At 38.4% G+C, this 20,607-nt stretch overlaps 1 protein-coding gene across 7 annotated transcripts in view; it reads right to left on the bottom strand.

The window, feature by feature from the left end:
• The window catches only part of LOC122570691 (plexin-A4), a 430,296-nt gene that overhangs the window by 4,426 nt on the left and 405,263 nt on the right, over positions 1 to 20,607 (bottom strand). For all 7 annotated transcript variants that reach the window (XM_043733398.1, XM_043733405.1, XM_043733388.1 and 4 more), the window contains 4 exons: positions 3,078 to 3,809; positions 2,740 to 2,865; positions 2,082 to 2,543; positions 51 to 1,729 (listed from right to left, as the gene is read on the bottom strand). In XM_043733398.1, coding sequence (XP_043589333.1) covers positions 51 to 1,729; positions 2,082 to 2,543; positions 2,740 to 2,865; positions 3,078 to 3,809 — 2,999 coding nt within the window. The remainder of the gene's footprint in view (positions 1 to 50; positions 1,730 to 2,081; positions 2,544 to 2,739; positions 2,866 to 3,077; positions 3,810 to 20,607) is intronic.

The following is a 20,607-nucleotide window of genomic DNA, read 5'->3' as shown; positions in this document are numbered from 1 at the left end:
AAACAATGATAAAGTATCAAAGTATTTTTCCAAGAGGATACTAAACTTACCGTCTAAGGAACAGTTTCGGATGACTCTTTCCTTCCGTACACTTCTCAATCAGTTCCGCTAAGAGGGTCTTCAGAATATCTGTACAATATTCCATCTTACTCTGAAGCGTAACCATAATAAGACTAGCCACGTTCACTCTGTCCCTCATCGAGAAGTATCGATTGCTCTCGAGAGTTCTTACGAAGAGGAGCAAGAACGTTTTATTCATTATCAATTGTCCAAATAGGCGTAGTCCTTTCTCTTTGCGTGCCAATTCCGGTCGATCCCATTGCAGTACCGGGCTATTGTCGTCGCTTGGGAATAGTATCATCATAGCGTATGTTCTATAATCCAGGAAAGGTATACCTCCACTGGTCAAATCGCCTGTGAGATCTGTCATCTCTGTTTGCAACTCAGCGAAAGCTTCTTTGCATTCAGCAGCGACACGAAGTTCTAGAATATCCATTTGTTCTTGCATATTTTTCAGTACCCGATTGCTCTCCGTAGATTTGCGTCGATATGCAATAAGGAAGGCGATAAACACGAACACTAAGATCACAATGGCGGCGATCACTCCGATCAGAGCTGGTTTCGATAGTGGTCCATTAAGACCAGCTGGCAGTGCGTAGCTCAGTTTTCCTATATTGTAACGGAGTGTGCCACCTACGATCACAATCACCTCAGGCAGTTCTTGCTTATTTGGAAAACCATCGGAATCGATGGCTGGTGGTTGTGTCAGAGGTGGTCTACAAGTGAGCTGTTGCCTAGAGAGCGAAGTAACGTTACAGAACGCGTTTCCTATTTGTACTGTCACGTCCGACTCTTGGCAAGCGCGGTCTAGATGTTGACCATTGATGGTCAAATAGTCGCTCTTGTAATACTTAATTTCCTCGTCGAACACCTCGTATATAGGATTTGGATAGAGGAGAAAATGATTGAATCCATGTTGCGACAAGTTCTGCACGCCTGTCACGTTGTCCATGCGAAAGCCGTATTCCAACATTAATGGTTTTTCTGCGTCTAGAACAACGTTATCTGGTACTTCGATGGTGGGTGATTTACAGATCATGCTTTCTTGACTGTGCACTTCGCATTGCGATACGAACATCTTCTCGTCGTAGTACACGTACATCTGCGGGCTCTGAATGTAGCCTAGGTTCTTGCCTGTTACCGAGATCTTTATTCCTCCTGCTGGAATACCTTTCGGAATCTTCATCTGACCAGCAACGCCACTCTCTACACTCTCGATCGTTGGATCATCAGCATATTCAAATGTTCCGCTATAGATCCGAAATGCACCATCGAATGTCATCTTCACCGTTCCATTCCTCTTATGATCACTAGCGCTAGTCATGCAGAGCGCTTCATTCATCTCTGCACTGATTATAGAGCACGGTAACTCATCGATAAAGGCTTTGATAGTACTGCCAGCGTTCATGTATTTCCCGGTGATCCTTACGGTGGTGCCACCGCTCATAGGTCCGTATTTTGGTGATATGGAAAGAATCTGAGGATCCACGAACTCGAAGTTGTATTCGGATTGGCCCCTGAAATCTTCGATCCTCACGATTACTGGTCCACGTTTGCCTTCTTCTGTACCTGGGCCATCCACTCGACAGACTATTTGTTTTGTGCGTATATAGAGTTCCTTGTATGGCTCGCATGGTAATCCACCAACCATCACGCCTCGATAGATGTCCTGAAATAAATTAACTTTAGTATACAAAGTATGACAATCAAGCAAAAGATACTTTTATTGCAAAACAGATCCTTATATCTTAATTATATTCGAGACTGATCGAACCTATCAAATCTATAAGACCTTTTCGTTTTTGTTTGCTTGGTATTCTTATAATATTAATGTATAAGTACTAAAACTTTTAAGCGAGGTTGTATATTCAACGCTATATCCTATGTGCTATATCTAGTGTTTTTTGAGTATTACGAAATTATTATAGATAAAAAATTTGATTCTTATTTACTCTCGAAAAAGTCACATATGACGATATTATACAGAAGTGTCCTATATGTATCAAGATATTACCCCTTACCATGAATGTCTGGCCCAAGTTGATGCCACGTATCGTCACGTTCGTATTACCTTCCCAAGGTCCCATAACCGGCTCGAACGAATGTATTTCGGGATTCGGGCAGGTTTGGTTACTGTTCAGCCACATGCCGGTGTTGCGTTCGCAGTTGTCCTTCACTTCGCATCTGTCTGTGCTCTGACACCATCCACAGTCGTACTTGGGCGCCAGGGTCAGGCACATTCCGCAGTTGTCGGCCATGTCGCGGCACCGGTATATTACCAGATGGATGTTGTGTGGATTATCCAAAGGTTTCGAGCCACCCCAGATCACCGCGAATGGCACGGTGATGTTGGGCGCCCGAGATGTGTACGAAAACTCGGTCTCCTCGCAATAAATCGTGTCCGCGAGCAGCCGAGCGTTCACGATCGTCACACGGCCCTCTATGTTGAACTGACAGACGAACCGGGTCTGCACGATGAATTGCTGGAAAAGATGTTTCGCATAGGTTAGCGCGTCAATCATCCTAGACGGAAACCAGTCCCGACACACAACGATTCCCTCTTTCTCTCTGTCTGTTATGAAAGGTCCGCTAACGACACGTGAAAACGTCCGGGGAATTAATGTAACAGCATTAGACGGGATTCTACATTCGAGAAAGATGAACCATGGCATTACTTACCCCGATGATGTGCACTTTTACTCGTATCACCTTCTTCACGCCGGAAGACACCAGGATCTCCTGGGAATCGGTCGCGTTCAACGTCGGACAGAACGCTGGACCGCTTCTATAGCTGGGGCCCGTTCTCTGTAGAAATAGAATTCATTGATTTTAAAGATTGTCTAACGAAACGAATTAATAAAATTGTGTGATTCAATTTTGAAGAAAATTTGATACTTTGAATATAAGCGGACTCTATTATAAAAACTCTAACAAGTTTTTGAATTTACTCGTTTAAACCGTTTGATCCCAGATGACCCATAACCATCATTCAACGATTAGACAGAATCTCCACTTACACTAACTCCGGTGACCAATATATCGTTCCGACAGTTCTCAGCTGTGTCATGGGTGCACCTGTGACCGTCGACGCACCAGTCACAGGGGAAGCTCGATGATACGCATTTGGTGCACGAGCTGTACGTATTGCAATCGAAGAACGTGAAATTGGTATCCACGAGGTCAGGCCCATTCGTCATCCTGACTGAAAGCTTCGCCGTGAAATGATGTTGCCCTTGCGGAATAGATGGCAATAGATCGGTTCTGGGTGTGGTGCAGTTCACTCCAAATGACTTTCTCGAGGCATTCGTGATCAGGGTTTTGTCCAAAGTAGAGAACGCGCAAAGGAATTGGCCAGAGAGGGTTGGCAGATTTTCAATAACCAACTCCAAGGTTCTAGCGGTTGTGCGTTGCAATTGGTCCGGCGTGACGGTCGTGATGGTCGTGCATCTGCCACTTTTATACGAGATCCAGTAGAGCGGATCTTTGGCAGCATCCTGACAGTCGCTGCGCAGATTGCATTTGTTCTCCAGTGAGCACCAGCCGCAGTACGGGTCCTTGGCACCGAGACAGTCTAAGCAGGTCTTGTACACCGAGCATTCTTGCACTTTGACCTTGGACACCGTTTTGTTCGTCATCACGTACAGGTGCATCAGCTGCGAGTCGAACAACAAGTCTGGGTTCACCGGGCAATCTGGATCGATCTCCAGGTCGCCGTACTCCAGGGCCAGGGTCGAGCTCTCCACTACCACCTGTAACAAGAAACACGTAATATCGCGATTAGTCCATGTTTTCGATTGCGTAACGCTTGTGCTCGAGATCGACCTCGTAGCGAGTATGCTCGAAACTCAACAAGCTCCCCAACCTTGCGCTTTTTATCCCTTCCCAGGGAACTGGGAACTGGGAAATAGAACTGATCGATAACGGTGATTGTAAAAGTCTAAAGGCCGCATTTCGCTCCAGATACTCGATGAAAAATTCCTAATCGCGATGTAAAATCAATTACTGCGTCAAGGATCCCTGTTCCTTTTCACTTATCGACAAGCACCATAATATATCATTTGTATCTTGCTACATGTATAACCTTAAGCTAACGTTCAGGAAAAAAGTGGATAAGGGAGGATCTTCGAGCTATAAATTCGGACTACAGCCTGCGGGTAACTCGTTAAATCGATCCTGTGCGATTTAATTGCTGGGCAATGAATTCAATAAACTAAATGAAGGATAGAGGGATCGTGGCTGGCTAATTCAACCCCTTCTCTTCGACCGTTTCTTTCAGACTACTAATTCAATATGGTTTATTCATCGAAACGATGATACAGACTGACTGATGCACCCGACGCGATTAATGAAACATTTACGCTTCCACATTTACAGTTTCATGAAAACAAACGCATCTCATTTCCATTTTTGTTAAATATTAATCGCTTATCAACGCGTGTCGTCCAAATGCGTGTTTCCATTTTCCCAGTCCCTTCTTTTAGTCCACTTTTATTCCGCAGTTGAACGTTTCAATCCGTTATTTCGTCAGTAACAAATGATTAATTTGAAAACGTATAACACCAGGATGTTAAAATTTTACTTTGTGAAATTTACTTTTTATCATTCGTCGGGAAATTTTCTTGTGAATTTCGTCTCTGTGCAGGTTGTAGAGGCGAGGCTCGTTCAGAGTCGCGGCTAAGAGGTCGCAAATTAAATCTCGGGGACGACTAGATTTCGCTCGTCGTTGAGGCGACCACGAGGATGACGGAACGTCTCCCTGCTAGAATTACACCCGCTTGTCTAATAAAAAGGCAAGACCGTCCCGGGATCGAGCTATGAATAACAGTAATCGTCTGATGATGATAAACTGGTCTGAGTACCGTTTTTAAAGAGATTCTACGGATATGGTCGTTAAACATTATAATTTGTTACGTAATCAAATTTTTCTCGAGGAAAATCTTGAAAAATAGAAATTATGTTTTTCATATAATATGTATTTAGATGGTTTTAGGAATATGAATATATTAAATTACTGACTATTAGAATTTGATGCTTTCGTTAACAGTTAATTTTTGTTAAAAATCCATAAACTTTTATCGTTTTCTAATTTCATTGCTTCCTATTTTGTTCCCTACTTCTGAATCTTTTTATTAAAACTATAAAAACAAAATGTAGGGTACTGTAGCAATAATTATTACCAGGAGCCAACTCATTTAAGCTTTAGATATTAATTAAGAGACAACGCAATATGCGTCAGTAATAACGAATATATTAAAGTCTAAGATATATTTAATTCACTAAATGTTTCAATCATACACACTTTCTAATCTTTACTTATAATTTAATAGGATCAAATTTAACAAAAAGACTTGCATCGCACCGCTTCATCAATTGCATAAAATGTGTCAATGTTTTATGAAAATAAAGGAACGCTTTAAGCGTTTTTCTCTTCCTCTAATTATTGACGGGTTAGTACGTGCTTGTTTATAATTATACGGTTTCTGTATCCAACGGAACTCTATTTGAAATTATTAGACGACAGGTAGAAATCAAAAATTCCTTCATGTTCGTCGAATCTCTTCCATGGAGATCCGATTACATAATCGAAACGATTAAAGGGGGAAACTCTCTCACGATCGGTTCTTTTTTAACGCATGGAAAATAGCTGATCTTTCGCGACCGTCCCACGGCTCTTTCTCTTTCACGGCGATGCTTGAAATATGTTATCTCCAGTTACGTCTTTACGCTTTGAATGCTTTCTCCCTCAAGTATGCTCTCTCTCACTCGATTTTCTATGTACGCGTTTTCTTCTTTCTTCTCGGGTGTGCTTCATTCTATTTTAAACACATACACCGCTTAGGCTAATGTCGCTTCAAAGCGACGGTTCAACAAAATCGGAACTGCAAGCAGCTTCATTGAACGTGGTAAACTTGCTCTGTGCTACTTTCGCTTACTAATTAGTATACAGCTATTTATGAAAATATTCGAACAATTGTCATAACAATAACTTTTATGAATATATTCGTAACATAAATTCATCTTGCTTTTATATTTATTATACAAATGAAGAAAATGAGAATACGCGATAGACTTTGAATCAGGAGATATAATAAAAGTTACAAGACGTTTATTGTAAATATACTTGGTAAAAGATTAGTATATATACAGTATGAATAGCTGCTTAAAATTTTAAATGTATACTTGAATTGAAACGGCTCTTATCTGTACGTTCGTCTTTCCCCAAGATAGCAAAAGAGTACTCCAATCTTGTGTAATTTTTGAAGAACAAATTTCTCTCGTTCCCTTGTGTTCTTTTTATCTTTATATGTTTTAATATAAATTTTAAATTATACTTTTAATATAAATGCTAAAGAGTTGAGTAACAGAGGTAACTTTATTATACCAGGTAAGCACGTTAAGACAAATATTCTGCTTGTTAATTATACCGTGTAGACGACTTTTTGCCGACCACTTTTTATCGCGTTATACAATCCTGAGACACGTTGCCGTCAGCGTTGAAAAGGAGGACAAATCCGGAAGGTGAAATTAACGGGTATCACGTCAAGCGCGGTCCTTTGGAACAACGTTTTTCCAACTAACTCGGCTTTATTTCCGCTCTTTTTTAATCTCCCGAAATTTGATTCGCAACTATCTAATTACATTGCAATATTTAATTACAGCAACCTGACAGCCTATACTAACGATGTTATTTAACTTGGAAATTTTAGATTTTGTCTACTTTAATAATTTAATAAAACCACGAAGAAGCTTTTCGTAAAATTAGTAGTGGTAAAAAGCGAATCATATTATATATATATATAATCTATCAATTTTCATTATACTATACTAATCATAGTCGTTAGGGTATGGACGTTTATGTATTTGTGGAGAACTGAAAGATGCAAAAGTACACAGAATGCTAATATATAGAAATGCATAAAATAAGGAGCTAATTAATGAATACCTAAATGTTATAATAAATATAATACTTTTGTAACCACTGTAGATCTAATGTTAAAAGTCAAACATGCTTGATACGTTAAAGCCTTTAAACCTTTGATTTCCAGATTCTAAGCATGAAAAAACTCGCTCGATCATCGATATCACTGAGGAAAGCAGGAAGGAAAAAGAAGCGTGGATGTTAAGAGGTTAACGAACGATGTCGACCACCCGTTGAACGTCGCGATACCGTGGAAACCAGCGTAAAAACGTCGACCTCTGGAGAAAACGAAAAAAGATACAAGATTCGCTTGATCTTCGATCCATGGCCAGTCAGGACTACCAGGCAAGTGCATTATACGTTTCATATCCTTCAATCACTGTCCTCGACGTCTCTTCCCACCCACGATAGGCCACGGCGCGCCTAGTTATCGCCGCGAGCATGGAAGCCTAACGGGCAAGCCTTAACCCTTTATTTTCCAACCGTTTAATTGCACGATTCACATGCATCGGCCGCGATGAACCGCACGATAGAAAGGAGACAAAGTTCAAGACCGCGGCCACAAGCTAGGAAGAAGCAAAGAGAGGCGGAGGTAAAAGAGAAGGTAAAGAGGGAAAGGGGGACGTTCGTAGAAGGAAGTTCTCGTCCTCGGGGAACGGCCGGCACGTGACCTCTGCCCCGAATAAACGAATCGACCCGGCCAGGACAACTGTTTCTGCGCGACTATGTTGCAATCTCTGCCGGCTGTAAGCGTGCAGAAATAATAACAATAATTATCGGGCTACCGCACAGCCCCATGATGTTAATTGCATGTCTGGTCGCCAGCTAAAACGCCGGCCACGTGATTTTTATTCTCCACTAGTGAAATCATCTCAGCGATGCGGCGATTCCAATCTTGGATGATGCGCGTGCACGCCCTTTTATTGTTGAGAATCTTCTTTATTCTAAAATGTTTGTGTATAACGATGTTTTTAAATGGAGGAATTAAATGGAGATTGATGAAATTTCGTGGAACAGTTTGCGTACTACAGTTTTGTAGAGTTTCAGTGATCTTGTTCGGTTTCTGGTAAAATTAGTATAAATATTTGGAGATCACGGCCAATGAAAATGATGAGTCTTATCCTTCGTTTTACATAGAGGAGGAATTCTTAAATTTAATTTTTTTCGCTGTTAAACCTGCTTATTACAGCATATCGTCGATTAATCGATAGTTATCGTTAATACGTTATCGACTGGTCGTATATTATCAGAACTGCCCTTTTTATTTCATATCTGAATTCGACATGTGCACTTCTTCAAAAATATCGTCTGTCATAATCATCGAGGAGATCTACTTTGAAAAGATTTTTATCTGTAGACCTAACAATCTTCAACTATATTATATTAAAATATTCCATTCTAATTATCAAACGTCATAAAGAGCAACAATTCAGCAAGAATTTTACTTACGTTTTTGTAGTGTGGTTCATTTGGAATCTAGCTTAAAGCTTGTAAATGTAAATTCCTGTCGCCATAGAGTTTAATAGAATGCATGAGATATATTAGAAGGACTAAGGCTATGGAATTACACATATCCCAACTTTGACGGTGATGTTACGTCTATCAAGTGTGTCACAAGGGTGTTTTGCATCAGCTTTGTCTACACACAGTCATCCACACAAGATAAATCACGCCTCACGTAATAACTCAGTATGTAACATCGCCAAGATGTGTGTATCTAGCGCGATTATTTCGAGGAAAATTGGTTGACTTTGAAATTTGCGTGAAATCTGTTCAGCCATGAAAAGAAATCGATACTTGGACAAGAACCCGTGGGAATAAGGATTGATGAAAGGCTTTCTGATAGGAAGTGCAAGCTGCACTTTTACAATGAAGATATTTTAGATGACAGTATGAGAAAGTTAGCGAAGAAAAGAATAGATGACGAATCCCTTCTTTCAAAGATTCGTAATAAATTTGAATATAGGTGCTCTTCTAAAGCTTCCTTAGGTTTTTCGCTACTTCTTATTACCCATTTTTGTTATTCCAGTCTATTATTCCTTTGTTGAGAAAATTCTTCTTTGACAACTGTCATATAACAAACTAATGCATAGTTCACCGTAAGGATTACTTCATCACGAGTCCTTCCAAACTTCGAATGCACATTCTTTGCATTTACCTTTGTTCTATTCATTTCTCCGTCTTATTGTTTGCGAAGATTGCTCATCAAGCTGTACCTCTTGAAGTCTCTACCTTGAAGGTAAGATGTAGACTTCGACTTCATGGAGGCGGGCAGCAACTTCTGAAGTTCACGGGTCACCAAAAGCTAACAGGGTCAAGTCACGTCGAAACGAGAGGCGGACGCTCGAAGAAGGCGTAAGAATATAATCAACGCGGAGGCGTTTTCGATGTTCGCGGCTGTTCGAGCGTCTTCTTTGTTCGCATAAAAATCGTTCCAATTATCAGACTACCGTGAAAACAGCCGGACATTTTAATTACCGTTGTTCGTTGCCCCCGTGAACCCGTTAAGTTCCTCTTTCCCTTTCATCTTTTCGTCGAGAACGATCTGAGAACCGCCGACAAAGAGGCAAGTGGAGCGTTGGAAAAGCTTCGGTTATCCGGGTTATCCCACTTTCCCATGATTACTCCATCGTGCGGAGAATAAAAGATTAATCTCCGCGGCTTGTTAAATATAATAAATATAATTATCACCGCGCACGAAGTCCGCGGAATCTGTCGGATCGGCAGCCCTCAATTACCCGCGTATCTTCCATCTCTCGCGAATGGTAATGAAATAAGAAACCTCGTGAGTTTTCTACGGCGATTTGCCAACGCGATTACACCGAACAACGACTACACGCCGCTCTCGCTTCTTCTTTGCTGGTCAATTAACGAGCTCGTCTTTTTCTTTTAAAACACGAAAACACGTTTTTCTACCTAGTTTAACGCAAACTTGTTCATGGTTGATGGTCCGATAAAACGGTATAGAAGGCAATGGATCTAAGCACTTTTTGGGTATCGTATATGAACAGAGTTTCCAAACATTAATTAAGACTAAATTAGTTTCTTATACGCAATTTGCTTAAATATAATTATTATTCTTTACCCCATGCGCGTTCCCCCATGAACAACACCTATATTATAGTTTGAGTGGTTATGACAGTTATTTACGAAGTATAATAACGCCTTTAAAATACACCGCTAAACGCTCATGATAAAAAGAATCGCGTGATCGTAGCTATAGACAGAATACAGATATCAGAATGAAACTGACGAGACCAGTCGATTACAAAGGAATAATTGCCATCAGTCGCAGACAAAATAAGCAAGAGAACGAACGGTGAAAAGAACAAAGAACCAGGTTAGGTTAAAGGCTATTGCAAATTTATCAATCTGTCCAATAGATTGTATCAGACCTTTCTTTCTATTTAAGGCGACCATTACTTCTCTGTCCCCTTTTTTTCGTAACCTTCGACATCGCGATTAAACGGCGTCCAATCTCCTATCGAGCGTGCGGAACCGTGGAACGCAGCTCAACTTAATAATCACGCGATTACAAAGAACAAACCGGAGGAATCAATAAAAGGAACCGGGTTGAAGAAAACAAAAAGAAATTGAAAAAAAAAGAGAAGAAAAATGAAGGATCAAGGAAAGAAATAAAGGAACACCATCCGCCTTTTTATTCTCACGAGATCCTTCCGATCACCAGACACAAAGAAACTAATAACGTGTTCGATACAAAGCTACCAAGAACTCGGTGGACGTCTTAATTACTCGGCTCCGTCGTTTCTCTCTCCTTTTTTCGTTTTCCTTCACCTTCCTCTCTCACTCTCTCTCCCTCTCTCTCTTTCTCTTTCTTCTCGGGTTCTCGTCTCTTTGTTCGCAAGTATTTTCTACCCTGTACCCTGAAAGCGTGAGTACCACGACAATATCGGTGTTCAACACGGACGAAAAAACGAATCGAGCCTCGGCATTCCTGAATCGATTTCGAGTCCGACCGTGTTCCTGCGTCCTATATAAGGCTGCATTTTCATTGGTATTTCTGCTAGGTAAATTTTGTAGGTAAATTTTGTAGGTAAATTTCGTGGATATATTCGAGGTTCGAATATTTCAGTTGGAATTGGATAGATTTCGGATGTATTTGAACTGAATTCGTAAATCATTGGAGGCTACTTCATTAAGTTTAAAAATTGTTGAGTGTTATATAGTTGTCAATCCTGTATTAGGTACTCAGATGATCCAAATTTATATTTCTTTGTCATTGTTTTTGACTTTGTCAAAAAATAATTACCCCAGGAAATTTTATTCGGAGTTCATGAAAATGTTATTAAAACTGTTGAATATTTTAATGAACATTATACATCGATAATCGCATAAGAATATTTATCTTCTAAATGAATATTAAACATACCCTGAATGAATGTTAAATGAAGCAGGATCATGCTAGATTTGTAAAATAATTACGTAATATTAAGTTTGCAGCAGGAATTTATTATAATAATGATTTTGTGTAATATCTACTTAAATTATTCTGAATTTAATTACTGTATCAAAATTTCATTTCTCATTTATATTCATAAATATACATTTTATCATAAAACGTGGTTACGGTAGAAACGCACCTTAACTTACTCGCACGATCAGGCGCATTAATGGCCGTTCGAAATCCGGCTTAAGCGCGTTGTACGCTCGATGTTCCGGCAATTAGTTCACCCTTGCTTCGCGGCAAGAAGGATCGAAGTACCAACTTGTTAGAAACTTCCACGATCCAACAACTTCTTTTCGAAACGTCTTAAGTTCATTGTTTCTTTCCACCCTAACAATTCTTTTTTAGAGAAACGAACGTACAAAAGGCAATGAACAATTCAAAATAGTTTTTTGCGAATTTTGCTACTAAAAAAAGAAAAATTCTCTAAAATTCAATATTTCTTTATTGTTCCTAGAAAATTGATTTCAAAAGTGAATATGAGATTAACAATGGAAATGAACATTTTTAATTATGAATTTCTTTTCATAATGAAAATTCATAATTAAAAAGGCTCACAAATCTTCATTGATAATTATTGGAATTTTCCTTAATTGAAAAATATGCGATGCAATTATAGATCGCAGTACAATATATTTCAATTAGTTACTCAATTCAGTTATTGGAATAGAAACCTCACGAAAGTGAATAGAAATTAGATTCGACCAATTTGATTTACATGTTACAATCCAAGCACGGACTAATTTTCAAGCGTGAAACGGAAACAATCGCGACTAGCAGAGGAACTGAAGGAAACTGGTCAATTTCGAATATAATGCAACGTTTCAACCATGGTTGTATACATTTTTAAGCCCGTATTTTCCATGGAATATTAACGGCCGCCGCTCTTCAATCTTCGCTCGGGGCTCCGCGTCAATTTTATGCAAAAATTACATTCTGCCGGGAGCGTGCGACGAAATACGACGTTTTCGTGAAAAATTTATAGAAACTGACCGGTACTCGATTCACGCCACCGGACAGAATTACGACGAAATGAAGCTCGTGCTGCGTATATTTGAATAAAATGGGGGCAGCTGCAGTGAATTTCGAAGGGGTTTGCTTAATTCGAGAAGTGTGATTAAAGCGCATATCCTAAATGCGAATGTTGGTATATTCGTGATATATATGTATAATGGACAGACGTAGAATATTCGAGTTATCGATCCGTTTCAAAATTTAATGCTTCATTCTATGAATCAGAAATTTAAACCGCTACATCTCGAATTTACGATGTTCCGTGTAGTTGCAACATCGAACGATATTTTAATCACGATTTCAGCATTATATGACAACGTAATTCCATAGAAAAATATCCAAATTTATTAGTCCGATGTTTCATACTTTCCAATATCCATTTTTTAAATTATATTACTTTCCAACTTTCTATTATTTATAGGATCTTACGATTAACGACCCCGTTATTTAAGGTACTATTAGTTTAATTAACAGCACGGTTCAAAATACATGTTGCAACCCAATACTCTTTAGAATATCCTAACGTAAAGAACTTTCTCACACTTCGACCATAAATTTAAATCACCCAGCGAGGAACAATACCGAAAACGAAGTTTCTCTGCCTTGCCCATACTCGGTTCGTTAGGTGAAAGTTCGTTTATAGCGTCGATAATTTCCAAAACTCTCAAGAAATTTATCACGAGAAATTTCATGGCGGTAATTTTTTTTCCATTGGAAACAAATCGATTCGCATGAAAAGAACACGTAGTTCTCCAGACAGTTCCTTGCGTTAGGTCAGGAAGTCGTAGTATTTGACTTGTAGCCTTCTGCTCTTCGATTACGTAATTGATGTCGTGAATGAAAATTGTTCGGGTCTCAAATATCGTAAATTTTATTTGTTAGGACCTTACAACGATTGAATCATGTACGTGTTTCTGACCATAATCGAACAACTTTTTTACAGAAACTATGTTATGAAATTTGGTAGAATTGATTGAACTCAACGAGGCAACATGACATTTTTCAAGTAAGTTATGGGAACCGACAAGAAATAATTCATCGAGCTTTCTTACGCAAGACGAGACTAACAAATTTACCCTTACGAGTCAATAGAGATTAATATGTCAATATAGATTATTATCGACAAAAATAGTAACGTAATATCTCGTGTCTCGCGCGTATCGTATCAAAATTGACACGTTTCAATTAGCCTGCGTTCAGTTTCGACATTGATCGATCGATATTAGCGCATAAAATAACAACGTCGTTTATGAACAGTTGATTGTAACATATTAGAATCCTTGCACTCGCAGTTCCATGCGAAATTGAACGAAACATTTTCAATATTCAAGCCGTAACAGTTCATCATATACCGTGGGTAATCGTAAAATCGAGAATTCACCTATTCTCTGGTTTACGAAACCACAATAACTTTCCTGACGGACATTTTCATTTATCGTTGAGAACGAACCCGCCGCTTTACGATTTCAATAGTTAAGAAGCGATATTAAACCAGAAGATACACGCGCAAATGCCGTAACGATGAAAGATTAATCGTTTTTCCTTTCTCCTTTTCATCTAAACACGATACTCACATGCATACAAACGATCCTCGCAAACGTACACTATCATTCATAAGTATCCAGACATTTTGCTTGATTTATTGTAGCTAACAGTATATGTGAATTTTATCAAAATGTAGAAATTAATTGCTAATTAATAAATAAGCAGTACTTAGTATATATCCTATGCTGTCACTGTACTATAAATCTAATTTATATTATTTATATCTTATGTAGAATGTTTTACTACTTATCATATATATTATAATTTACTATATCGTACTATTTAAAGAATTACACGAGAAAAACATGACAACTGCTTTTTGGTTCGTTTTCTCATCCTATAGCCTCACTTCATATAAAATATCCTAAATCTGAACGAAATTGTAACAATTTCTATTATGTCTACTGCAACTATATGTAACTTTCCTGTAATATTCCATAAGATGCAACCATCAAAAGAGCTTGCATGTCACACAATGTAATAACTTAGAAATTAGAGAATATATGTATGTATAAAGAATTTATCAAATAACAAAATAGTCTGCAAGTTTGATAATTATTTAAAAATACCAGTCTTGTTATTACACTTTGGCTTGCAAAAATCAATTTAATTGCGTCATAATATCCTACTGTATAGAATCTTTGTAAAGAATAAAATCGTTATAGCTTGATTTATTCGTAATTTTGTAATTAAAACACATCTTGTCAAAGATAAGCAAGTGTTTGAATACTTTTGCGCATTAGTGTACGCAGTGTAACGCGAGAGTGGAACGAGCGGTTGGCATTCCCGTGGAATTTTCAAACGCATTCTCGGACACGGTCGCCATGGAATTCTCGTTCATCGTGATTTTTCTGCTCGAATGCGCCCGGAGAAAACCGAAAAACTCGCTCCCTATTGCAGGCCAACAGCTCGCGGTATTAATATGTCTCTAGAAATCCTCGAAGAATTTTATCTCCAATTCGATGCGCGTTTCGCCCGTACCACGCGCGAGTAATTCGCGAGCTCACGAGCATAAATAACGCGAACAACCCCTCGGAACGAACGGAGGAAGGCTTAATCTCGGTCGAATCGAGGAAACTCTTGCGAAAGGAGTTGGAGTTTCTTGATGAGGTTGGAAGTTTCTTCGTTGATTCATTGCTTGGTTTCACCTTTGAAAAATGGGTCTGTATAATGGAAATAAATAGACGTGATAATTGTTACGAGGAGAAACTCGAAAGGGGTTGTGGAAGATCTAAAACTGAAAGGAAGTTTGCATTACTAATGATATCTCATTGTTCATAATGTGATTGATGTATTCGATTTCTCGTTTTTCCTTATCTTATATTCTATACCTTTCTTATTCTTTTCTAAACGACTGAAATCTAAATGGTGGTTTATCTCAATTCTATGTCAGAGCATACGTCCATAAGTATATACCAATATATATATAATAATTTGACAACTTTCACATACGTAAATATTTTGTTAAGTACTATAATTACACGATTAGCTGCATAAATTATGGTCTTTTTAGAAAAAGTATAAGTATATATCACAATTTTTGGCTTTGCGATTATAAATTCTATGTTCAGGATTAATTGAAATTTTACTGTACATCCCCCTTTTTAACATTATTATTTTCTTTACCTTAACAGGAAAGGAGTTTGTTATGAGAAAATAACTACTTCGATGTTTGATTGTCTATATAAATTTTCTGTCTCACACTGACCAGCATCAAGGGATCAAATATTCAAAGTTTATGTTTGATATAAAAAAACTTTCCTTCCTCAATGTTAAACTACAAAAATCTGTACGCATCTTATCTTAAAGAAAAATTATTATTTTCTTCTTATTTCTCCCGAAACTTCATACAGCGCAACAATAAGAATTACCCGGTTATCGCGAAAAGAGAGGCGGTAAAAAATTGCCACGAGAGTAAACTTGGAAAGTTTCACATCCTCTTTCTCGACGAATCTTTCATCTTTCCCTTCTGCGAAGGGCGAGAAAGAGAGAGAGAGAGAGAGAGAGAGAGAGAGAGAGAGAGGAAGAGAGGAAAAAGCTGGCTATCCAAGCGACGGTTTGCTCTTTCCTTGGCTTAAGGAACTTCTCAAAAATCGAACTCCAACGGCATTATCGGTGGAGGAAGGATGCTGCGATAATACTCTCCTGCTTTTCTTGCGCAGTTTCGCGAAAGCTTTGCCACCGGCGTGATAACAGCCCCGCGAATTCGCAACTGGGTCTTCCTTGAATAAAAGTTCTCGCTTCCCCTTTATCGCAGCCTAGCCGTCCAATCGAGATTAATTGCCGTCGAATGGAATCGCCATTGAAGAAAATCGTGAAAGAACGCGAGAAGGCGGCGAAACTCGCGGAACAGCCTTTCTCCCTTCCGTGAAAACTAATTAAACGTTGCATCCGAGATGTAATGATTTGTAAGATCGTTCGACGTTAGATTTCTCTTTCCGCTTAAATTCACTTTTTTCCCCTACCCTTTTTTACAATTATACGTATTGCATGATTGCGTGGTGAAAGTGAAGAAGGAGCATCGAATTTTAAATTAAAATTGAAGTATAAAATGTTTCCTTTATATATATTTCTCCGCAGACTCGTGTGGAATCCCAAGTTAGAAATACAATAAATCATGATAAATGTAGTAATCTTCTACAGAGATAGATCTTCTGACGGTGATGGTGAAACATAAAAATTGTTCCAAGTGTTAGATATTGATTTTGCACCAAGTATTGTTTGATATAGATATCAAATATACGCCAGGAAAGTCGGCGCCATCTGGATTGTGCTACGTTTATATTGCGAATTTGTCGCATTGGTAGATTGCTCGAGTTTCGCTAGAACGTGTACAAATGTGTGCTGTTGTTCTACTTTTTTCTTTAAATTGAATTTAAAGTACTTACTGTCGATATTTCAAACCTGTTTGTTTTTCTCCGGCCTATACGACTCGAAATGGATATTATTTGAATAGATACTATTACTATACAGATAGTTTTTAAGTATTTCATTTTAGTATCCAATACAATTTTACTAGGTTTCGTGTATTCCGTACATTTTATGAATAAAGAATTTTCAAAAAAGATAGATATCCGAAGAGATGCAAACGTGAAAACGCGAAGAGAACGGGATATAAATATTTAACAAATTATTTCGTGGATAAAAAACTATAAAATACTTTGAAATTCTGTATAGTTTTCTGCTAAATAATTTACTGAAACTATTTCTATCGTCGCTTCAAATGTAATATTATTTACAAAATTCATTTTTCCAAGCCATATTGATCTCCAGCAAATACGAAAGCACATATATATGAACGCGAGTTTCTGTGCGCGGCGATAGAAAGATGAATCAAAACTACTGGGAAAATTTGCCAGACGAGGGGTTAATACGACGAATCATTTTTCTACGCGAATTAATTCGTCCGAGGAGAACTCTACGATCCGTGGAATCATAAGGAAAGGGATCAAACTATGGAACGAACTCGAAAGGCAGAGGGTTAATCGGATTTTTCCCATAAAATCGTGCCTTCTCACAGGGCTTCCCTGTGCTTTCTTCGATTTTCTTCGTCTCTAACGATCTTACAATTGCTCCGGGTAAAGGAATCACAAATACGTTGCCGGCAGACTGCGGATGAATCGCGAATTCGATAGAAACTTTTGGAAGATAACGATTTTCCTTGAACACTTGCAGCGCGCAACGAGCTAACTCGCCGTTTATAATAAACACGGACCGGAGGAAAGTTCGCGGTTATTCTGGCGCAATAATGTTTCGTCGAGGGGTTCGTTAACGACTTTCTCGTCGAGTTTTCTCGTTTTTCAGTCGTGTTCGGTTGTCTCCAACGAGTACACCCATTTCGATAATGTTTTCATCCAGAGCGCCATATTTCCCAGTTGTTTCGAATCATGCTGGAAATTTATCATTCATTTTTTATTATAATTTATTATATTTTTTATTTACTTTGTTAAAACTTTGCATCGTTCCCGCATTCTTTCTTGCTTGAGAACATGGCTCTTCATCTTTTTTATACAATTCGACTTTGAACTTTATTTTCATTACTAGACTGTGGATTTCTATGCGTTTATAAGAAATTTAGAGTTACAACAATACTCAGAATATATATATAGTATTCAAGCATGTTCAAAATATGCTAGACATTGTAATATTTAGTACGTGAAATAAATCTCTACTTTCATTTCTTTAATTGTACAACATTGTTCACAAAAATATAAATTTGCATAACACTTTACAATCTAACACGATTGACGTTACGATTCACGAACCAGTTCTACGTCACAATGAAAGAAATTGCTTTTTAAAACGTCCGCTGATTGCGATAAATATAATAAAAGCGTGTTCTAAGCGATGGAAAATTGTAAGAATAATTACTACGTTAAACGACTAACAGCGTAAAACGTTTCTATCGTGAGGATGTGATTTTGTAAAAACGTTCCACGTTGTAGTAAATTTTCCTCTGACGAAGTGAAGCACGAGAAACCGTGAAGTAGCAAGAGGATCGCCGAGTTAACGAACTCCGAAAGGGAAGGCAAATCGTTCAGCCTCGTATTTCCGGTGTAATATCGCCATGTAATGTATTGCTGTTCACGGGTGGCGCATGAAGTCGGCAATTACCTATCGAACGACGTAATAGCGTAACCTTATTTATATTCCGGATTTCCAATAATGCAATTTATTAGTCTTAAGGTAAATTCAGTCGGGAGAAACAATGCCTCAAGCTCCCATGAATTATACGAACTCTTTGTTCTTGTCTTCCTTTTCACTTATTACTCGATATTTGCTTTAATTTCTGTTCAAATAATATTAATGATAAAAATCATAAATTAGTATGCTAAACGTATTACGTAAAAGACCTCTAACGAATTCATTAAAAATGTTAATATAATTTTGTAGCAGAGATAGATAGATAATATTGGACGCGTTGGGTGAAGAACGTGTCTAACTACACACTGTCCGCTTTCACTTGGTAGCTATATCCTTTCTATTCTTTTTCGTATTTTAGTCTTCGACTATATTTTAGTAGATATTTTGGCAGTACATTAGAGTGTTATTTTTAAAGTAACGTAAGTACATAAATATTAATATCAATCCAGAAAATGGTAGATAAGTATACCAATAACTTAAGATTTCCAGGTCATACTCACGATAATACAAAGTAGCAGGATTCGAAGGGTAAATCGAAAATCGATAACTCAACGATATTTAAAGCAAAGAATCTACATCATATTTCACATTCTACACAGGCCGTCGGAACAGAGTTAGCGAAGCGCCCTGTACATACTTCGCCCATATTCCCTGCTACTTATTCTAATCCTCCTACCCCTGTTCGCGCTTCTTATCTCCGCGGTTTCTTACTTATTCCCACCCGTCTTCTTTGCAATCCTCTCCATTTCGCGCAACCTACAAACACCCCACCGAGTTCAAAGAAGAAAAAAAAGAAAAAAGAAAAAAGTAGAAACAGGGAAGAATACAGAAAACAGAAAGGAGAAGAGGGAAAGGAAAACCATTCGGGCTACGTGCAGCGACACACTAATTCTCATCTGTCTCTTCGCTTCCTTTCGCGTCTCTTGCTTCTGCCTATTTTTCTCCTTTATCGTTATTATCTCCGGCCGTAGCATAGCCCGTGATTTTTCCTGTCCTGTTCATTTTTCTTTCCAGCGAGCTTATTTTCTTATAGCTGGCTCGGTTCCTTCTTTACAATGCGGCATCTATCTCCATCTTTGTGGCCGCTTTTCTCATTGAAAGCCCCGACGATGCACTGGCCCAAGACTTCTTCATTCGCTGCAGGAAATTCTCTCCACTTCTTACCCTCCTTTTCTCTTTTTATTTTCCTCTTTTTTTCAACTTGTCCGACCTCTTCTCTTTACGCCCGCTCGTCTCCTTGCCTAACCTTTTATTTATATTACTTTCTCTGCCCGTTTCACTCGTCCTGTTTTTTCTTTTTACGCCCCGTTTCCATCTTTATCCCTTCCACCTCGGTCGAAATCTTCACGTGCCCGTATTCATACGCGAGCAGATTATTTGCGGGCCAGATTTTCACCAGTTGGCATCGTACATGCGCGTTCAATGGCGGATTAAACGTCGGGATCTTTGCTCCAAGCGGGCAAAAGGCGAGGGTAAATGACTTCGGCCATTGTTTTACCGGGCTTAATCGCACTTCTGCGGTCTTTTATATTCAAATCAACCCCTTGTTACCGATGACAGCGCTGACACTTTGCGATAAAGAGGACGTGCATCACGACAATGAGATATGTTCCTTATACAATGGTTCGTGAAAATGTTTGAACGTTTACATGGAATACTTTTATATGTGCACCATGTATGTTGCATTTTGAAATACCATTGGTATCATAATGAGATACGACTGCCGTGATTACACTGATTTTTTAAACCAACTTGAAGATGTATATAAAAGTTACAAGACATTTACTGCAAACGTATATTTAATTAATAATTAGTACGAATAGCCATCTCGCTAATGGCTAAGAGAAGTTTGCTTAAAAAAATGTTTGATATAACGCTCATAATAACATTTCCTCTTTTTATCAAATTAAAGTACAAAATTTTTGTCGTAATTATTTCATGCTTTTATATGACACTGATT

The sequence above is a fragment of the Bombus pyrosoma genome, linkage group LG1 (genome assembly GCF_014825855.1).
Source record: "Bombus pyrosoma isolate SC7728 linkage group LG1, ASM1482585v1, whole genome shotgun sequence".
NCBI classification, from domain to species: domain Eukaryota; kingdom Metazoa; phylum Arthropoda; class Insecta; order Hymenoptera; family Apidae; genus Bombus; species Bombus pyrosoma.
Note: the sequence above shows the minus strand (reverse complement) of the source record. Positions and strands in the feature narration are given on the sequence as shown.